The sequence below is a fragment of the Salvelinus fontinalis genome, chromosome 13 (genome assembly GCF_029448725.1).
Source record: "Salvelinus fontinalis isolate EN_2023a chromosome 13, ASM2944872v1, whole genome shotgun sequence".
Taxonomy (NCBI): domain Eukaryota; kingdom Metazoa; phylum Chordata; class Actinopteri; order Salmoniformes; family Salmonidae; genus Salvelinus; species Salvelinus fontinalis.
Window position 1 is genome coordinate 13,472,632 of NC_074677.1, and position 23,121 is coordinate 13,495,752.

General features: G+C 41.8%; 1 protein-coding gene across 3 annotated transcripts in view; it reads left to right on the top strand.

Annotated features, from left to right (window-relative positions):
• Positions 1-23,121, top strand: part of LOC129868126 (glutamate receptor ionotropic, kainate 4-like) — a 101,916-nt gene that overhangs the window by 32,937 nt on the left and 45,858 nt on the right. For 2 of the 3 annotated variants that reach the window (XM_055941786.1, XM_055941787.1), the window contains exons 2-5: positions 527-660; positions 2,230-2,394; positions 8,054-8,151; positions 22,928-23,093. In XM_055941786.1, the coding sequence (XP_055797761.1) occupies positions 579-660; positions 2,230-2,394; positions 8,054-8,151; positions 22,928-23,093 (511 nt within the window). In that variant the 5' untranslated portion in view covers positions 527-578. The remainder of the gene's footprint in view (positions 1-526; positions 661-2,229; positions 2,395-8,053; positions 8,152-22,927; positions 23,094-23,121) is intronic. The other variant, XM_055941788.1, reaches the window with a different exon arrangement.

The window sequence follows — 23,121 nt, forward strand, 5'->3', positions numbered from 1 at the left end:
GAGAATTGATTGAGCATTGTGTGTGTTTGCTTAATTGCCACTTCCCCATTGTGATAAATGAATTAGCAGCATATTAGTGGTAGACTGCCCAGTAATACAACCATCAAAGAGCAGAGAGGGTTTTCAAATAAAAACATTGAATGTTCTGTCTCTCTGGTTAATAATGCATGTGTATTACTATTTACTTGACAAAAGAAGCAGCTGTATTGTAGTTATGACGGCGTAATGCATTTCCTTTTCCCCAGCTTACAACCCGAGAATGAGGACCCAAATAAGGTGCCGTTGTGTGCTGCTGCGGTGGAGTAAATTAATTTTATAATACATTTTATTTGATAGGCCTATTTTTTTATTTAGTGCATTGTATGCCAATTTGTTGATAAGTTATTGATTATGCATTGTCCATTTATAGTCCACACAGTAACAATGGCCACTGCTTCTCAGGGAGTCCTGGGATACCGCAGCGTTGATGAGAATAGAATAGTTCTCTATTCTATCTATGCTGACGGTTTCTTCTTGTTGTGTGCAGCTGGCTGTGAGAGGGGCACCCCCAAGGTAAGCCCCATGAGGAGTCATAGAAGATGCACCCGGTGTGGGCCGCTCTGCTGCTCTTAGCCATGTGTGCAGGGCACATATCCAGCAATCCATTCACCTTGAGACTGGGTAAGTAATGCACCAAATTATCCCCCTGCCTGTGCAATTGCAGTGCACTATCATGCCAACACTCCTCTTAAGGATTTGGCATTGTTTGAATGTGGAAAATACTAAAATCGGTTAGAGCTATTTTTGCTTACACCACAGCTTGGCTGAATACTCAACATTGCTTTAAATGAGACATTTGCATACATTGGAAATAATCCTATTTGGAGATGTGAGAACTGGCTTAATTGAATGTAATGCTAGTCTACTGCTTACCGAGCTGTATTAACTAATATAGTTTGTGATGGTGACAAAGGACTTGGCACCTTCGGTTACAATGTGGCTTGTGTTGCTTTTCTATTAGCAATCTCAACTTGAGCTCCTGTCACTTCCTTGCACGCTCTAGTGACTGAATGTATTTGTGAAGCAGAAAATTGCTTTCTATCTTAAAGGAAACAATAACAGAAAAAACAGGGCATTGTCTGACCCTGCATAACTTGTTTATTTAACAGCAACATTCGCTATGACAAGCTTCTCATACAGGTCAACATTTCACTGAATGGTATATGAACGATAATTAAAAGTTTGTCTGTGTATCCCTCTCTCCTTGCCATCCAAGCATTGGCTTACCTTATGAAGTGAATCAAATCCCACTGTTGGGGGGGTCAAAGAATGTAACATTATTGGAGAGCAGTAAAGCCGTCATTGCATTTCTGTTAGGTTGAACTCCGTCACACTGGACTGAGAGTGTTATTTCATATTCAGTACATGACATTTGGGGAAAGAGAGAAAACCCATGACATTTAACATAATAAACTTTTTATCACAGACAACTGCAGTCTGTTTCTCTCCTTTGTTCTCGCTCTGCCTCTAGAGAAAATGCATAATGGGGGACATTTTACATGAGCAAACAGCAGTGAGCAAAATAACCAATATTTCACATAGGCGGGAAGGGATTAATATCCATTGTGAGTTCCAAATACTGCATGTGTATTGCATGCATCGTTTCGTGATTAAATAACCACCTCATTTTAATGCACATTGTTGTTGAACATTTTTGATTAAATCATGCTGCAGATTGTTATAATTTTGACAGTATATTTTGCACAGATCTGTGCTATTTTGCCTGGCAAATACAGCCTGTGCCATAGAAATATAGCAATAAAAATGTCTACTCACTGATCATGCTTGGGAGAAATTCAGCCCAAAAAGATGTTCATCAACAAAATAAAAATCCGCTCATTGCAAAATATTTTCCCAAATATGTTAATGATACCAACCTATAGGTCCTCACAATCAACACAAATGGGAGAATACTATTGCAGTTCAACTGTAATGTTTGGCATGATAGTGGCCATAGGAGTTGGCTATACAGCAGAAACTGATCTGGGACCAGGCTATGGCATTGATGGCATAGTTAGGGTTTAAAAAGCTGGTAACCTGGTTGGAGGATTCCTTATTCCCTCCTGATTCCAGGAATATTCCAACCGGAATTTCTGGAAAACAGGGAATTTGGGGAAAGTTACCAAAACTTTGCAACCCTAGGCATAGTCCTCAAAATGGCAGAACCGTAACACACCCTGTGTCTTGTAGCTGCTGTTCTGGATGACCCGATGGAGTGCAGTCGTGGTGAGCGCCTGGCTATCACCCTGGCCAAAGAGGGCATCAACCGTGTTAGTAACCTCTCTGTGATGGGCAAAGTGGAGGTGGACATTTTTGAACTCCTGAGGGACAGCGAGTACGAGACAGGGGACACCAGTAAGTCAGGATAATGATATACAGTGCTAAAAACTGAAGTATTTTCTATGTGGCAGAACACTTGGAGGGCAGTGATGAGAGAAAATCCAGAGAGGCTCAAGACAGAGGCAAAGCTGGTGTTTATTAAAAGTAAAAGGTTTTAATACAAAGGTTCCAACTGTAACTGGAACCAAGTTCCCTCAGGGCATAGGCTAATGAACTTGATATTTGTTGCTTACTTCATACGTTTTTACTAAACAGTACGTTCTAAATAGTAAGTAGTGTGATTAGTACAGTATGTAGTTTTAGTAAGTAGACTAGACAGCTTTCGGATACGGCCAAAGTCTTACAGCTAGAAACAAATCCCCTTGTCCTATGTACCATTTACACAACAAGCTCTAACAGTCTCATATCAGAATTAGATGTTCAGCCATGTTTCCCAAACAAATTTCAAAGTTTAGGCATTAACTCTGAATGGTTAAAGTAAGGTTTGGGATAGGCTTAAAACAAAAAAATCTCAAACTTTCTATTGGTGAATTTAAACATTCAACCTTTGACACGAGTGGCAGATGTTTACACCCATCCGCCATTCCCGTCCAAAATGCCTTAGCAAAACCGAAACCTACTTGAAGGTAACAGCGTTTACTGTTGCCCTTAGTGGACGGTTTCCATGTCATCTCCCAACATCCTCAGACATGGATGGACATCGAATACTGACTTGTATCACGGGTGACCTGGCTGCATTTCCAATGCTTGCTCTAGTCTAGTGGATGTAAAGTATTTTTTTATTTATCTGAAGCCTCGAGAGAACATATTGGGATGCGTCCCAAATGGCACCCTACATTATACTATTTATGCACTATATGGGGAATAAGGTGCCATTTGGGATGCAGACGTTTAGTTGACTGGCAGGAAGGAAATGACAAATGCATTTCCCCAGTTCCAATAAAGGCCCAGGCCAGTTTGGCCTCTCCACGGCTGGTTGGCTGTGGAAATGGATACCTCTGAAACAGGATTAGAAATGGACTGCTGACTAATTGTCTGGATCTCAAACAGTACCCTATTCCCTATATAGTGCACTACATTTGACAAGAGCCCTATTGGCCCTGGTTGGGACACAGCCATTGCGGGAAATGTCAAGCGATTTTTAAAAGTGGAATTCTCCTTTTTAATACTTGATTCAGACAGTAGTGAAGTAGACGGGGAGACAGAAGGGAAGACAGTAGGAAGGGTGGACAGTGGACACAGGGATTGAACCCTGGTCTCTGGTGGGGAGATATGTGTATGTATATATATATATACACATACACATACACACACACACACACACACACACACAGTGCTGCTTGAAAGTATGTGAACCCCTTGTGCAATTAAAGATTTTTTTTAAATTACCGTGAAATCTTCATTTTATCAGAACCAGTCTTTTTGGTCTGGCATAACAGGTTAATATTTACCAACACCATATGTTGGTGTAGAGGAAATCATGTGTGTAGTAGAAAAACAAAATAAAAAAGGAATTAGTGCAGGTGCCAAAATAAGTGAACCCCAAGTTGTATTGGTTAAATCAAGTAGAATCAGGTGGGTAAATAATTGGGTACCAAATGAACCCATCAAAGGAGAGATCGTTAGGAAAGAGTTTGGGCAAAGCACACCATGTCGAAAGGAGAGCTAAGAGGACATCAGGACGAGGGTAGTGAGAGCACATCAGTCTGGGGAAGGATATAAAATCTCAAAAAGATTTGAGCTCCATCAGTCCACTGTGAGGCAAATAATTTACAAATGGAGAGCATTTAACATGACATCAACTCGGCCTAGAAGTGGACATCCTTCCAAAATATCCCCAAGAGCCACAAGAACAATAATACATCAGGTAAAAGCCAACCAAAACATATCTAGAGATTTGCAGACCTCCCTTGCTGCATCTCAGGTAACTGTGCATGCTTCAACAATAAGAAGAACACTGAATCAAAATGCCATTCATGGGAGGGTTGCTAGGAAGAAGCCTCTGCTGTCAAAAAAGAAACAAACTGCCTGTCTTAACTTTGCCAGAGACCACCTGGACAAACCTGAAGGTATCTGGAAGTCCATTCTCTGGACCGATGCATCCAAAATTGACCTTTTTGGTCACAATCAACACCGCTATATTCCCCAAAAACCCAACACTGCCTACCACCAAAAAGAACCTTATCCCAACAGTCAAGCATGGTGGTGGGAATGTCAAGATCTGAGGCTGCTATTCCTCCACTGGAGGAAACTCCACATCATTAAGGGAACCATGAATTCTGAGGTATACCAGGAGATTCTTGAACAGAACGTAAGGCCATCAGTCAAGGAGCTAAAGCTGGGCCGAAAATGGGTCTTCCAACAAGACAACGACCCAAAGAATTCATGCAAATCTACCAAAGAATGACTCAGGAGAAAGAAGATTTGTGTTTTGGCCAAGCCAAAGTCCTGACCTAAATCTAATCGAGATGCTGTGGCAGAACCTGAAGCAGGCAGTTCATGCCAGACACCCCTCAAACCTCACTCAATTGGCTGAGTTCTGTAAGGAGAAGTGGGCAAAAATCCCTCAAAACAGATGTCAGAGACTGATTACTGGCTATAGGAGGCGTTTACTCCAAGTTGTCGCTGCTAATGGAGGTGCTACAAGTTATTGACTGAAGGGGTTCACATATTTTTGCACACATCAAATCTGAGTTTGCTTATTTAACAAAAGTGGTTTATTTAACAATGAAAATATAATTTACTTGGAATGTCTTTATTAAGAATTGGGGTATAGATAAGGATTTTATGTTTATTTTATAGCAAAATAATGACCAGCCCTGTAGGGTTCACATACTGTGTATATATACAGTGCTGCTTGAAAGTATGTGTACCACTAGACCAGTAAAAATGGGAAAATTTGTAAACAGGGTATTGATTCATCATTGTCCAATTTACACTACAAATTAAATTATGGAAGCTATACAGTGCATTCGGAAAGTATTCAGACCCTTTGACTTCCACATTTTGTTACGTTACAGCCTTATTCTAAAATGGATTTAATTATTTTTCTCCCTAAATCTTCACACAATACCCCATAACGATCAAGCGATGTAAATGTATTAAAAATAAAGAAAATAACAGATACCTTATTTACATAAGTATTCAGACCCATTGCTAGGAGACTCAAAATTGAGCTCAGGTGCATCTTGTTTCCATTGATCATCCTTGAGACGTTTCTACAACTTGATTGGAGTCCACCTGTGGTAAATTCAATTGATTGGACATGATTTGGAAAGGCATGCACCTGTCTATTTAAGGTTCCACCATTGACAGTGCATGTCAGAGCAAAAACCAAGCCATGAGGTCTAAGACAGGATTGTGTCGAGGCACAGATCTGAGGAAGGATACCAAAATATTTCCGCAGCATTTCCGGTCCCCAAGAGCACAGTGGCCTCCATCATTCTTAAATGGAAGAAGTTTGGATCCATCAAGACTCTTCTTAGAGCTGGCTGCCCAGCCAAACTGAGCAATCGGGGGGGGCCTTGGTCGGTGAGGTGACCAAGAACGCGATGGTCACACAGAGAGCTCCAGAGTTCAGGCCTTTATGGTAGAGTGGCCCGACAGAAGCCACTCCTCAGTAAAGGGCACATGACAGCCCGCTTGGAGTTTGACAAAAGGCACCTAAAAGGACTCTGACCATGAGAAACAAGATTCTCTGGTCTGATGAAACCAAGACTCTTCGGCCTGAATGCCAAGCGTCACGTCTGGAGGGAACTTAGCACCATCCCTACAGTGAAGCATGGCTGTGGAAGCATCATCCTGTGGGGATGTTTTTCAGTGGCAGGGACTAGGAGACTAGTCAGGATCGAACAGACAAAGTACAGAGAGATCCTTGATGAAAACCTGCTCCAGAGCACTCAGGACCTCAGACTGGGGCGAAGGTTCACCTTCCAACAGGACAACAACCCTACGCACACAGTCAAGACAACTCAGGAGTGACTTCGGAACAAGTCTCTGAATGTCCTCGAGTGGCCCAACCAGAGCCCTTACTTGAACCTGATCGAACATCTCTGGAGAGACCTGAAAATAGCTGTGCTGCGACGCTCCCCATCCAACCTGACAGAGCTTGTGAAGATCTGCAGAGAAGAATGGGAGAAAATCCCCAAATTTATTTTTTTTTATTTTTTTATTTTACCGTTATTTTACCAGGTAAGTTGACTGAGAACACGTTCTCATTTGCAGCAACAACCTGGGGAATAGTTACAGGGGAGAGGAGGGGGATGAATGAGCCAATTGTAAACTGGGGATTATTAGGTGACCATGATGGTTTGAGGGCCAGATTGGGAATTTAGCCAGGACACCGGGGTTAACACCCCTACTCTTACGATAAGTGCCATGGGATCTTTAATGACCTCAGAGAGTCAGGACACCCGTTTAACGTCCCATCCGAAAGACGGCACCCTACACAGGGCAGTGTCCCCAATCACTGCAGTGGGGCATTGGGATATTTTTTTTTTTTAGACCAGAGGAAAGAGTGCCTCCTACTGGCCCTCCAACACCACTTCCAGCAGCATCTGGTCTCCCATCCAGGGACTGACCAGGACCAACCCTGGTACAGGTGTGCCAAGCTTATAGCGTCATACCCAAGAAGACTCGAGGCTGTAATCACTGCCAAAATGCTTCAACAAAGTACTGAGTAAAGGGTCTGAATACTTATGTAAATGTGATATTCCCGTAAATTTGCACAAAAAAAAAAAAATATGTTTTTGCATTATCATTATGGAGTATTGTGTGTAGATTGAGAGGGAAAAAACTATAATACATTTTAGAATAAGGCTGTTATGTAACAAAATTTAGAAAATGCAATGGGTCTGAAAACTTTCAAACGCACTGTATGATTCCGTAGACCACAGGCTCTGCACAGGATTACACAATTCTGGAGATAGCGCCCTTTGATACGCCTCTCAAACAAAGACACGCTTGTCAGCCTGATATGCACAAAAAAAAAAAAATTGTGTTTATTGCGGGAAAGGATTTGTTTTTTGCATAAGGGTGGGGATGTAGTGTTGTGATATCCCTCCATATTGGGCCCATGTAGGTGACACTACAGTATGTTTAGGCTGTGGTTGGAGTCTTTCTATTTAGCCTTCATTGAAAACTAATGGTAGACCCTCCTTCACAATGTTTGCCCAGCAGCGCTGGGTGCTAGAAAACTCACCACACACAGTTCAGAGTAGTAGCCAGTCATCCTCACTACGAGCCCTCTGCCTCAGCACTGCATTCCTCTACTGCATGTCCCATTCCTCTCAAGTGTTAGGTAACTCCTCAATAGATGGTTTCAAAAGATCAGGAACCAGCAGCCAGGTGAAACAAAAAAAGCTGGTACAGTGTCCAGACGCATCATTCAAACAAAAACAATGAACCAGCTGGCTAGCCAAGCCAAAAATAATTGACCTGCCAGTCTATCTGCAAATCTGTGGGTCAAAACTACCAGAAACATGCAAGAAAACAAAATGTACATATTTACTTGTATATTGTAAAAGTAAAAATACTTTCAAATTCTGCTTTTATATTGTATTAAATTGCATTGTACTCTGTATCAATATGCAACCAGTGTGTAATTCAATGCCATTGTAAATTCTATGTTAACGCTCATTTGGTTCCCTCTGTTTTCTCCTCTCCCTCCCAACAGTGTGCCAGATTATCTCTAAGGGAGTTTTGGCGGTCCTGGGACCCTCTGCTAGCCCAGCTTCCGACACCATCATCAGTAATATCTGTGGAGAGAAAGAGGTGTGTGTGTGTGTGTGTGACCAATACACTTCTGTGAACATGGGTGCACATGCAGGTATTGGTCTGTGTATTACGTTCCCCAGCAAGAAAACCAAATAATGTCGCTCAAACAGAAGATGGAACTAACAAAGAGTTACTGACCACAACCAAAATGGTGGGGGTTTTAGGAAGGGTTCTGAAAGGTCACTAGCAACAACTGGGACCTAAAAGACACCCACCATGAGCGCCCACTAAATTTGTCCAAAATTAAAACCCACACCAAACTTAGATAGGACGCAAATCAAAAAGTACAACAAAACAAAAACAGGGAAGATCAGATAAGCACTCAAATAGGGAGTACCAACAAAAAAGGCATTAGCTCTCCACATCTCTCAAGACAACTGAAACACTGGGCAAGCCACTCTTAAATATCACCTGGGCCAGCACAGGTGAAACACTTTCTCACTAACGAGATGACAGACCAGCACAGGTGTAACACATACTGACTAACGAGGTGACGCCAATCGGTGCACCCCACATGCTAATGTCCAACCTCAAAATAAAAATGGAAAAACCAAAGCCTGTAATACATTCCCCCTTTAGACATCAAATATATCCTATATTTTTGTTGGAGAAGTTTGCTCACCACCAACAGAAAATTACTTCCATCTCACAACATGATCAACTTAAATGCGTCACCATTTCCAATAGAAACATGGTGTCTGTCTGTCAACAATTAAATACAAGACAAAACAGCCAACTTTTTTTTATATACTGTATATATACTTTTTACAATCTATTTTTTACTGCCTAAAAAAATGAAGTTTGAGAAACATAGGTAAAATCACGTACATTTCTATAACTCTCATCCACTTGGAACGAGCCCAATCAAGACACAACTAATCTCCAAAAACGGCAAAACGTGCAGTCAAAATAAATTGTGAGCCAGGGCTAAACACAAAACTTATTGCCTGACCACCCTTGAAAGACAATCAGCAACCAAGTTGTCTTTACCACGGACATGTCGGATTTCAAGAGGAAATCTTAACAGCCTTTATCTAAACGTCCCTTTTTCAGGATCCTGTCTTTCAAAGATAATTCGTAAAAATCCAAATAACTTCACAGATATTCATTGGAAAGGGTTTAAACCCTGTTTCCAATGCTTGTTCAATGAACCATAAACAATTCATGAACATGCACCTGTGGAACGGTCGTTAAGACACTTACTGTCACGTTCCTGACCTTATTTCCTTTGTTTAGTATTGTTTAGTTGGTCAGGACGTGAGCTGGGTGGGCATTCTATGTTATGTGTTTCTATGTTGGGTTCATTCAACTAGCCTGATATGGTTCTCAATCAGGGGCAGGTGTTTTACGTTTCCTCTGATTGAGAACCATATTAAGGTAGGCTGTTCTCACTGTTTGTTTGTGGGTGATTGTTGCTGTGTCTGTGTTTGTGTCACCACACGGTACCGTTTCGTTCCTACCTGTTCGTGCGTTCATGTTCTCAAGTTCAGGTCTGTTCACGTCGTTTATTGTTTTGTATTTTGTTTAAGTGTTTTTCCGTCTTCGTTTAATAAACAATAAGTATGTATTCAAACCACGCTGCATTTTGGTCCGATCCTTGCTCCTCCTCAGACGAGGAGGAAGACGAGCGTTACACTTACAGCTTACAGATGGTAGGCAATTAAGGTCACAGTTATGACAACTTAGGACACTAAGTTGCCCAGGGTCCCTGCTCATCTGTGTGAACGTGCCTTAGGCATGCTGCAAGGAGGCATGAGGACTGCAGATGTGGCCAGGGCAATAAATTGCAATGTCCGTACTGTGAGATGCCTAAGACAGCGCTACAGGGAGACAAGACGGACAGCTGCTCATCCTCACAGTGGCAGACCACGTGTAACAACACCTGCACAGGAACGGTACATCCGAACATCACACCTGCGGACAGGTACAGGATGGCAACAACAACTGTCCGAGTTACACCAGGAACGCACAATCCCTCTATCAGTGCTCAGACTGTCCGCAATCGACTGAGAGAGGCTGGACTGAGGGCTTGTAGGCCTGTTGTAAGGCAGGTCCTCACCAAACATCACCGGCAACAGCGTCGCCTATGGGCACAAACCCACCGTCGCTGGACCAGACAGGACAGGCAAAAAGTGCTCTTCACTGACGAGTTGCGATTTTGTCTCACATGGGGTGATGGTCGGATTCGCGTTTATCGTCGAAGAAATGAGCGTTACACGGAGGCCTGTACTCTGGAGCGGGATTTATTTGGAGGTGGAGGGTCCGTCATGGTCTGGGGAGGTGTTTCAAAGCATCATCGGACTGAGCTTGTTGTCATTGCAGGCAATCGCAACGCTGTGCGTTACAGGGTAGACATTCTCCTCTCTCATGTGGTACCCTTCCTGCAGGCTCATCCTGACATGACCCTCCAGTATGACAATGCCACCAGTCATACTGCTCGTTCTGGGCTTGATTTCCTGCAAGACAGGAATGTCAGTATTATGCCATGGCCAGCGAAGAGCCCAGATCTCAATCCCATTGAGCACGTCTGGGACCTGTTGGATTGGAGGGTGAGTGCTAGGGCCACACCCCCAGAAATGTCCGGGAACTTGCAGGTGCCTTGGTGGAAGAGTGGGGTAACATCTCACAGCAAGAACTGGCAAATCTGGTGCAGTCCATGAGGAGGAGATGCACTGCAGTACTTAATGCAGCTAGTGGCCACACCAGATACTGACTGTTACTTTTGATTTTGACCGCCCCACCACCACCTTTGTTCAGGGACACATTATTCAATTTCTGTTAGTTACACGTCTGTGGAACTTGTTAAGTTTGTTTCAGTTATTGAATCTTGTTATGTTCATTCAAATATTTACACGTTAAGTTTGCTGAAAATAAACAGTTGACAGTGAGACCACTCTTGACAAGAAAATCTCTTGACAAGAGATTGTTCTTCGCAGCACACAATTATGAGAGTGTAGACCCAGAACTAACAATGTTACCCCAATGTTTGTCTTTGCTATTTTGGCACCTGCTGCACATTCAGGGCTTGGTATCTTCTTCTATAGCATGGACACAAATAAACATTATAGTATACTCTTACAGGCTTTGGTTTTTACATTTGTATTTCAATGTTGGACGTTAGCACGTGGGGCACACAGAATGGTGTCACCTCGTTAGTCTGTGTGTGTTACATCTGTGCTGGTTTGTCATCTTGTTAGTGGGAAAGTGTTTCACCTCTGCTGACTCGGGTGATATCTAAGAGTGGCTGGCCCAGTGCTCTAGCTCTCTTGTGATATGCAGAGGGTTAACACCTTTAGTTGGCTTTCCCTATTTGAGTTCTAGACAAACAATCCTATAGCTGAGCTTCCCTGTTTTTGTTTTGCTACACTTTTTGATTTGCTGTGGGTTTTATATTTGTGTGCCTGTAGTTGTTTGTCAACTTTCAGTGGATAGTCCATGAGCCTTTCAGAACCCCTCCTAAAACCCCACCTGTTACGCTTGGTTGTGGTCAGTGACTTTGTTAGTTCCTCCTTCTAATTGAGTGACATAATTTGGTTTTCTTGCTAAGGACTATAACAAAATGGGAGCTCGTCCGGGATCTTGTTTCCCATGAGTATGGTAGTCGCTCTAATCACCTACTCTAAAGCTCTGCTGTGCCCAGATATATTTTTGTGTCCAAAATACACTTTCGGTAGCGTTTGTCACTGACATCTAACCTGAGAGGTTATAAGATTGGTGCAATCATTTTAAAAGTTGCATAAACACAGGCTTACAAAAAAAAACATGGACTTTAAGTTGGAAGGATTTGTGGAAAACCCTACATGGGAGATGCTAGATAAATGTATGAAGGTGAATCTGCTTGTCATTGCAAAGCATTATGACCTCAACGTTGCACCTGGAAATTCAAAAGCAGTAGTCAAAGAGTTACATGCTGACCAGACCTCATGCACACTCGCGTCCGCCTTCGTGCACAAGTTGATTTTGTCCACCCGCACCATACACGATCAGGACACGCAGGTTGAAATATCAAAACAATGATATTAATTTGGGGACAAAGAATTGAAATCACTCCGAATCCAGTCAGGCCATCCTGCAACCTCAACAGAGTTTGGTCGGCACAGTTATTTTACTCTGTTTGAGCAGATTGCCACATCCCTAAAATGTCTGCGAGACATTTGGTCACTGTTCATCCAAAATGTTCCTGTGGGAAAAGCTCAAAGTGTACACCGCTTTCTCTTGACAAGAGTTCAGATTGACACTTAAAACTGCTATCCTTTGGGCTTAGGAGTTGGTCCCAGAGACATACAGACAACAGTTCCGTAAATTAAGAAAAACAATCACAAAGCCATGTTGAGTTCACAAGGGAATAAGCATGTCTTTTTGATCAGTGGTGTTGCTTTCAAGAGGTCAATGACCTTGATGATTTAAAGACACTCATACTTTTGCCTTCAAGAAAGGGTTATCTGCATGTATGAGCACAAGGATCTCACTCTTGAGAAAGCTGCAGATGAGTTTGTTGACACACAAAACTACCTTCAAACAAAGCACCCAGTAGTTATCCCTATGCAAAAAGCAATCCAGAAGTCCCCTCCTACTGCAAGGTTTCAGTCCTTTTCTACAGAGCCCAAAGAAAGCTGTTTTTCATATCCGCCAGTTTGTTATTACTGCCGTGAGAAAGGAAACATTGCCTCTTTGTCCTAAGTTGAAACAGAAAAATTTGAGAAAAATACGTTTCTTCTTGTGGGAGCCCTCCAGCCCATTAAGTCTCTGATTGGGACTGGTGTATCTCCTAAACAATATTTTGGATGAGATGTGTATGAACTTTTTTGTTTCAGACGATTTGTGTCTTTGCAGAGTGGTGATGCTGTTAAGCAGCCGGTGAAGATACTGCGAGACACTGGGGCAGCCCAGTCCTTTATTTTGGAGGGTGTTTTGCCTTTGTCTGACACTTCAGCGAGTGGTTACAGTGTGTTAGTACAAGGCTAGGAGATGGGTTGAATGGAAGTTACTTTGTATAATGTAGAACTCGAGTTTGATCTTATTTCCGGTTCCGTTGGAGTGAAGACAAGCCTACCGGTGAAGGTGGTGTCAATCATTTTGGGAAACAATTTTGGCTGGAGGGAATGCCAAATCCTGTCGTTTTTTAAGGAACCCAGAATAGAGGAACCTGATGGGTTATCAGAAAAGTTCCCTAGCGTGTGCTATGCCTAAGAAAGTTGCAGAGAGCAAGTCTAGTGTTGAGGATGTCAGCAATCCCACCATGGTCGATCTGTCTGAGATGTTGATGGGTGATTATGATTTTGGTAAGCCTCCTGAGTTGACAGCTCTTTTGAAAACCCCAAAGGTGAGCGAAGTTGTAGTACCGCTGAAGGAAGAGGGTCCCTACAGTTCGATGTCTAGGAAGCAGCTGATTGCTGAACAGAATAAAGATGTTTCCCTTTCCCCTCTTTTTGTTGAGATACATCCAGAGGAGGAGTTTGAAGTCTATGGGAGTTGCTTTGACAGAGATGGTGTTCTAATTAGGAAATAGCATTCTTGCGCCACTTCTGGGCAAGAAAATTCCCTAGTTTTCTCAAAATTGTTGTTCCAGCTGCGCTTCGACAAGAGATACTGAGGTTGGCTCACAATAGCAGGCCATCTTGGGGTCAACAAGACCTGTGACCGTATCTTGCCTAGCTTCTTCTGGCCTGGTCTGAGACAGGATGTTGTGTTTGCCAGTGGCCGGGTTAACCGAACAAAGCTTTACCAGTTACACCTTTGCAGCCTATTCCCGCTTTTGACAAACCTTTCAGCAGGGTTCTGGTGGACTGTGTTGGTCCTTTTCCCGAAGCCAAGAGTGGTAACCAGTTTCTCTTAACCATAATGTGTGCTGCTACTCGTTTCCCTGAGGCCATTCCACTGAGGAAAATCACAGCTCCCAGTATTAAGGCCCTGGTGAAACAATTATCAAAGTTTGGACTTCCGCGGATTGTGCAATCAGACCGAATTTGAATTTCATGTCAAAGGTCTTCCAGCAAGTTCTACAACAGTTGGGTGTAACTCATTTCCCCTCTAGTGTCTACCACCCAGAGTCTCAAGGTGCTATTGAGAGATTATCAGACTTTGAAGTCTATGTTGAGAGCTTACTGCTTTTAGTTTGAGAGACTGGGATGAAGGGGTACCTCTTGTGCTGATTGCAGCGCGGTTGTTCAGGAATCTCTCGGTTTTAGTCTGAATGAGCTTGTTTGGACATCATTTAAGAGGTCCTTTTGAACTTGCTGAGAGCGAGGTTGTTGCAGGGCAACGCCTTAATCACAAAAAAACGAATCCGTTGGAGCACGTTAGCGCCATAGTGAAGTAGAGTTCATGCTTGAGCACAGCATTGCACAACATGGCAACAGTCCGTAGAGTTCACCCAGTATATTTGTAACAAAGGGGATGCTTTTCCCCCAATTTTTTGCAAAGTCAATGCCGTTACTAAGTCAGACTCGTACCCTTTGCCTAGGGTCGATGATTGTGTGGACTGTGTTGGCACTGCTAAGTACATTAGCAAGTTTGATCTGCTGAAGGGATATTGGCAGGTCCCTCTAACTGAGCACGTCAAAGAGTTGTCTGCTTTTGTCACTCCTGATGGTTTGTTTTCCTACCTTAGTCTTCTGATCAGGTTACAAAATGCTAAGACCCTTTGGTCTCTGCACCGGTGCTAGCAGCTCCGGATATCCGTCGTCCATTTGCTTTGTACACCGATGCCAGCGATGTAGAAGCAGGGGCTGTGCTCCTACAGAAATGCAATAACAATGTTGAGCACCCTGTGGGTTACTTTTAAAAGAAATTGTCCTCATATCAAAACCACTATCGAGAAGGAGGAGCTCGTTTGGTAATGGCTCTTCAGCACTTTGAGGTTTATGTATGAATCTCTACCCTTCTGGTGGTCTATATCGATCATAACCCTCTCGTTTTCCTGCAATATGGGACTCCAGCGAAGGAGTTGGCGGTTCGTGGAGCTCGTATTCTGGACTAAACTGTCAAATCGAGGCATAGGTAAGAATCTCTGGATTAACTATCAAATGTGAATCCAGAGATGGTTAATCCAGAGCTTCTTACCTTTGCCTCGATTTGGCAGTCTAACAGTGAGGACTCATAATTTCTTCCTGAGACCAGCAGACCAGTGAAATAAAAAACTCATAATTATCAGCTTTCATTCAGTCAGCGGATAAAACCGCTTCGCCAGGACAAATATATATACACTCTTTTCTTGAAACATTATCTTAACAGCCTTTATCTATTATAGACATGTTTACGCAATGGCAAACCTATAGGCCTTCAGTGTGTGACAGGTTCGTGATTCTGTTAAAGTAGCCTACACAATCGCAAAGCATGTGAAATATATTCACATTTGGGCCGCACACTGCCTAGTTTCTGCAGAACGTCATCTGCAGGCAGCAAGAGAGCTCTCAAATGGTTTTGGCATGGAGCGGCTCACAGAAGGATGACATTGGTAGGAAAGACGTTTCAATTTATGATATCTACCAGTAAATGCTAACTAAGGAAACAATGGGTATGCAAACCAGGTATTAAACAAGTTTAGTCCGAAGTGTTGGTTAGTATGCTATTTGTGGTGCGCAATTGTTATCATGCAATGTTTGCATCAGGGGTGTAGACATGGAGGGGCCTGGGTGCACTGAGGCCAGGCCTTCACAGGCCCACCCAATCAGATTGATGTGGTTTAAGCATTGTTGTGGACTTAGACCATCACATAACTTTTTATTTTATTTTTATCTATAAAAAAAATAGGTGATTTTTGAGGTTGAAAATCTGAAAAATCTATAGAAAAACTCATACAAAAAGGAAACAGGATTTTTCACACGGGGTGCCATTTTCTTTCGCTGGACTGGCCGCTTGGGAATTCTCTTGCAAAATTACGGTATACCCATATCTCCAGGTACCACTACACCACGGCATAGGACCGATGGAAAGACAGCAGTCACACACAGCATTATGTTAAAGGTTAAGCAGTCCATAAATTCGGACATAATAAGTAGGTAGCAAATCATAACACAAAAACACAACCATTAAGCGTTTCCCAATTGAAATGTATTACTATTACTTCCCAAAAATAATTTCACATTTACCACATAAAGTAACCTGTGACTTAAAGTGGAACTGGCTGTGTTTTGAAAGATATGAAAGAGACCATCATAATATCAGTAAAAAATATCCAATTCCCAATTTATGCTACAAAACCAGCTTTATAAGAGGTTTTAATAATAGCTTATTTGACTTGATAGATGCATGATTAATATAATTCACCAATACATTTCTTTGTAATCCCAAAAATATTGCTGTCAGGTTGTAAATCACAGCTGGGCTGGTACATTGTTTGCTGCCTCCATTCTGGATGCATTGTTTCAGTTTCAATGACTCAATATTCTGGGCAAAAACGGACAAATGTAACTAACGCTGAGAATGTCAATACAATCGAACTAGCAAGGGCAATGATCACAAGTCAGTCAAAATGTTGCTAATAGGCTAGAGTATATATTTATGTAGCAAGCTTAAAACACGGAACCTAACGTTAGCTAGCTAGCTGCTTGGAGGATGTCATGCCATTGGAGGAGTGGGTGATTCACTGACTTTTTTCTCGTATCGTTTTTTGGTGGCTATAAATAGCTAGAGATGCAGGTATCATTTGGTTAGCTAGCAATAACTTGAACAACTGTTATCCAGTTGGCATATCTCTTGCGTTTGCAAATTCACTCTTTTTATCTACTCCGATTTCAGAGCACTCGTCCAATTGTGCCAGAGCACAGAACTGATGAATTTACAAATGCTCAACACCCGCTGAATATGACCGGTGTCAGTAGACATAGGCAAAAAAAGAGTCAAGAACGCTCTAGATAACATGTAAACAGCTAACCAGCTCTGCTACGACAAGTAAAATGGTCAGAGTGAGGTGTTCTCATTTGTTTCTGGAAGTATCTCGCTAACAAGTTAGCCAGTTAGCTTGGTTGGGACAAGCATGGCAAGCTGCAGAAGGACGAGGAGGCTACAATTCCCCATTGTTTATCAGCGCAATTTTGACAGCCAACTAGCTGAAAAAGTTAGTGTTTATCTAATGTTCCTTCATTAGATTTAAGCTCATCGGTTGTTGATGTGCATAACTGAGTAAGAGAGCCTACCTTTTCATGGTTGTTTGATCAATAGGACTGTAAAGTTAACAAATGTAAGAGGACTTCTGTGGTGTTTACATTTTTGCACAAATGCAGGTGTATTTTGTGGCTTTTGGTGAATGCGTTCTAATGATCTAAAGTTGTGCCATTGCAACTTGCCTGGAAACACAGTAAGGTTCAAGGGGTATGATGGCAGGCCCGTGTGGCAAATGGCTTGTTCATATAAAGGCCTACTGTAGCTCTGATTGCTTATAGTGCACCGGTCTGTGTAGACTCCGGTCCTGGACAAAACAGATGTTTCTGATCTTGACTCGTTCTCGGACTCCTTGGGGCCCTTCTGGTCTTGGTCTTGACTCTGACTCAATTTGCTCTGGTCTTGGATCGGTCTCGCTTTAGGTGGTCTCGAACACAACACTGGTTCTTTTATGATAGCCACATTAGCAGCTAATTAGCATTTCATTTTGGGGGTGGGTAAACACAGGCAAATATATTGATAAAAGTCACCTTGGTAACTGCCTATGTAACAGCATAGCTTCCGTCCCTCTCCTCGCCCCCTCTGCACACATCAACAACTGCCTCCCAGGAAGCATCATTACCCATCACGCCACAAAATCCGCAGCCCTTGGAACAACTACTTCAAGGCCTCAGAGCGAGTGATGTCACTGATTGAAACGCTATTAGCGCGCACCACGGCTAACTAGCTAGCCATTTCACATCGGTTACACCTACATGTACATATTGCCTCAACTAACCGGTGCCCACGCACATTTACTCAGTACCGGTACCCCCCTGTGTATATTATTTTTTTAAACAATATTTTTTAAACATGTAATTTTTTTAAAACTGCTTTGGTGGTTAGGGGCTCATAAAAAGCATTTCACTGTAAGGTTGTATTTTGCGCATGTGACTAATATTTGATTTGTCCTAGAGAGATTGACATGGTTATCAAAACGTCACGTCAGGTGTTTCTAAAATTCACTATGGCAAAAAAATGAATGGTGAAAAACCATTGGAACCATTTCCTTGTTTGATTGCTAGGTTTTATGGGTATTATGACTCATACTATGGTACTCTATATCCCTAGTTGTGCTCACTGAAGTCTTTTACTCAGTTATAAGGAATTCCTATCTCTTTACAAGGTCCCTGTAACACCTAAAGATTTTGCAATTGTTTTAGATGCCATTCCCTCAGGTGTTGCTCTGTTAATCAGGAACGTGTCAAGACCTGACCCTCAGAGCCTACCTTCTATTGACCCTGTTGACTCATCAGTAGGAAAGATTTATTTCTCTTTTGGCCCATTCAAAAACAGAGCGATACAAACCTTGTTTCAGCAGGATGTCTATACCTTCTGTCATGCCTTATTGGAATGGATTTATTGATAATATCTGTTGGAAAAAAGTTTGGATGTTGCCACACACATACCTACTTGTTAACAAAATGAAGGAGATTTCCTTTAAAATTATTCATAAATATTATCCTGCCAACAACTATATGAAGAAGTTTAAGGAAAACATGAACTCAAATTGCTCCTTTTGTAATGACCACCCAGAAACAGTGTTGCATCTTTTTTTTTGGCATTGTATACATGTAAGAAAACTGTGGCAAGATCAGTAGATTTATAATTGTAAACATTTATGACAATTTTACACTATTGTGGAGAGATGTACTGCTTGGATTCTTTACATACAATAAAAATAAGCTGAAACATTTTTATGTAATTAATTTCTATATTCTTTTGGCCAAATTTCATATACACAAATGTAAATTTACTAACAAAAAACACATTTTCTTACCCTACAAAAATAAATTGAACTGTATTTCAAGACAGTTAAATACTCTACTAACAAAACAGCTGTTAGAATTGTAAGTGTATGTATGTCCCTTAAGGTCCTTGTGTAATTGTAATGTGATATTGTACCCCCTAGCTCGATTGTCCATTATATATAATCTATATATACTTGTGTTCCCTTATGTACTTTCTGTATTGATTTGTTGTTAATAAAAAATAAAATAAATAAAGTAAAAAGTTGTGCTCACTGAAATTGCCATATTGGCCCACATTTTTAAGGACACACCTCAAATATTGCTTCCTCAAAGGAAGATAGGTAAATTATTGAACCTGGCCTAGGGGTTGGAAAACGCCAGTGTGCCAGTTTTTACATTACAAAATGTCTAACTAACGTGTGTTTGATACTTGCGCCTCCTTACCGCCAGCCAAAAATAGAGCCTTCAATGAGATTCGGTAATGGCTGTTTTTCAGCTAATTCCCCCATTAGCCGTGTCTCACCTTGTATCCTAGCCTAATGGCGGTTGGGATGTTTTATTATTATTAAAGCAGAGCATTGTCCTGCTGAGAGCAGAGCTGAGCAGCTGTTGGAGCTTATCATGGTCTGTCTCTCCGTATGGCAACACATTACCACTGGACCTCTGAGACAATTAAGGTCTAGGTAGACGCAGGCAGGCACGAAGTCAACTCTATACTTATAACATTATGCCTATGGTGATGAGGTGTAACCAATGAGTGTAACCTTCTAGCCGGCCACAGTGTTGTTGATTCACTTAGTGGGTTAATGCAGGAAACTAATGGGTCTACTCAAGTGTTTTTTTCACCCATAGCTGCAGTGGATACTAGCTCTATTTATTACAGTCGTGACTTCATATTCTATCATCCCTCTGTGTGCCCTATAGATAGATGCCATATTGACTTTGAAGACATCAGCTGCTTGCCAGTCTATTTACAGGTAAATGCCAAAATAAAGGAAACACTTGAGTAAATGAGGCATACAAAGTATATTGAAAGCAGATGCTTCCACGCAGGTGTGGTTCCTGAGTTAATTAAGCAATTAACATCCCATCATGCATAGGGTCATTTGTAAAAATCCCCAGTTGCCCATTATTTTGTCTACCATGGCTAAAAGATCTGTGACTTTGAAAGAGGGGTCTCAAGTGAGCATAGGGGGTTTAAGTGTGTGTCTATCATTCACCAGATCTCAACTGAATTGAACACTTATGGGAAATTCTAGAGTGGTGCCTGAGACAGTGTTTTACATCACCATCAACAAACCAAATTATGGAATTTCTCGTGGAGTTCCAGACACTTGTAGATTATATGTCAAAGATCATTGAAGCTGTTCTGGCAGCTCGTGGTGGCCCAACTCCCTGTTAAGACACTTTATGTTGGTGTTTCCTTTATTTTGGCAGTTACCTGTGTGTGTATATACAGTATTCATCAATGTATGGCACTAGAAGGAGCTGGCCATGGTCCTGAAAACATCTCAGTGGGCAGCTTCAAAGGGATGTTCAGGGGGAGAGGCACTGGTTGTCGAAACATAGCTGTAGTATATTCTTACTGCACAGTACATCTCCCGTCTCCTGCAGCATACTGTATAGACTTTTGTATACATATTTTCTGTACTACTTATAAGTATTATAGTTCTCATTCACAAGGCATTAGTTTGTCAGCTGCTTAGAAACAGTTCATTTTAACTTCTACCGCCTCAGAAACCCGGATCCGGGAGTACCCCCCACCACCCCCACCAGTAAAAAAGCTGAATAGCATAGCTAGCATAGCGTCACAAGTAAATACTAGCATCTAAATATCATTCAATCACAAGTCCAAGACACCAGATGAAAGATCCACTTCTTGTGAATCCAGCAATCATTTCTGATTTGTAAAATGTTTTACAGGGAAGACACAATATGTAAATCTATTAGCTAACCACGTTAGCAAAAGACACCATTTTTCTTTGTCCACCATTTTTTCTCTCCACCAGTAGCTATCACCAATTCGGCCAAATAAAGATATTGATAGCCACTAACCAAGAAAAAACCTCATCAGATGACAGTCTGATAACATATTTATTGTATAGGATAGGTTTTGTTAGAAAAATGTGCATATTTCAGGTAGAAACCATAGTTTACAATTGCACCCACCATCACAACTCGACTAGAATAAATACAGAGAGCAACGTGTATTACCTAATTACTAATCATAAAACATTTCTTAAAAATACACAGCGTACAGTAATTGAAAGACACAGATCCTGTGAATCCAGACAATATTTCAGATTTTCTAAGTGTCTTACAGCGAAAACACAATAAATCGTTATATTAGCATAGCACATGTGCAAACATTACCCCAGCATTGATTCAAGGCAAAAAGAGCGATAGCATTATCACCACCAAAATGTATTAATTTTTCACTAACCTTCTCAGAATTCTTCCGATGACACTCCTGTAACATCATATTACAACATACATATAGAGTTTGTTCGAAAATGTGCATATTTAGCCACAAAAAAACGTGGTTATACAATGAGAATAGTAGCAAAACTGGCCTGAAAATGTCGGGCGCCATCTTGGACAGTGATCTAGTCTAATGAATAAATAATCATAAACTTGACAAAAAAATACAGGGTGGACAGCAATTGAAAGACAAATTAGTTCTTAATGCAATCGCTGAATTACATTTTTTAAATTATCCTTACTGTGCAATACAGGGTGCGCCAAAGCGAAGCTACCTCAAAGAAAATGGCGGAATATGCGTTTAACATTTTTCAACAGAACGATGATTTATCATCATAAATAGTTCTTACTATTAGCTGAACATCCATCAGAATCTTGGGCAATGTATCCTTTCTCCGGTCTAATCGTCTTTTGGTCGAAAGATGTCCTCTTGTCCTGTCGAAATGGCCACTAACGTTCGGCATCTACTGGAAAAGTGCCCAGCTCTTGGGAGTGCGTCACAAAGAAATGCCAGAAAATCGCACTAAACGGATATAAATTGCTATAAAACGGTTTAAATTAACTACCTTATGATGTTTTTAACACCTATAACGAGTAAAAACATGACCGGAGATATATTACTGGCTAAACCAAAGCTTGGAAGGAGGCCAGTCCGACGTCCATCGTGCGTCAGGCGCAGGGAGGAAAATAAATGTACTTCCGCCCTTTGGTCTTTTATACAGGCCCAGATTGTGCAATCGACTCCATTCAAATTGTCACCACTTACTGACATCTAGAGGAAGGCGTAGGCAGTGTTTGTATCCCCATAGCATTCACAGGGACCTTAAAACTGACCTGGGAACAGGGGCCAAGATTTCTGAAATCTCACTCCCTGTCAGGAAAAGTGCTGTAGAATGAGTTCTGTTTCCCTCAGAGACATAATTCCAACGGTTATAGAAACTAGAGAGTGTTTTCTATCCAATAATAATAATAATATACATATTGTACGAGCAAGAATTGAGTACTAGGCAGTTTAATTTGGAGACCAATTTACGCTAAGTCGAAACAGCACCCCCTATATTCTCAAGAGGTTTTAAGTTACCCAGTTGAAATGCACTAACACATTTGATCACTGTGTTTTCCGAGAGTACATTTGACTCTAAAAATCTAGTCTGCTTCGGTAGTCAAGGGGTGAATCCTAACTTTTACTGACATTTTTGACAATTGGATATTAGGATTCGTCCCTATTAGGGTTACCTGGGACCGTATGTACCAAGGCTCTTAGAGTAGGAGTGCTGATTTAGTCCATTTTCGTTATGATATAAAAGTCTAAACTGATCCTAGATCAGCACTCATACTCTGAGAAGATTGATACGTATGTTCTACGGTACGATTTAATTTGCTTTTCATTACACCCCCAGGTGCCTTATGTGAGGGTGGCCCCCGAGGACCTCCTGAGGGCCCGCTTCCCGCGTTTCTCGCCCCTGGACCTGCGGCCCACCAATGCACATGTCAGCCTAGCCGTGGTGGACTTGCTCTCCTTCTTCAACAGCACCAGTGCCTGTCTGCTCTGCGCCAGGGCTGACTGTGAGTTGCCAACCATAGAAATGGAAAT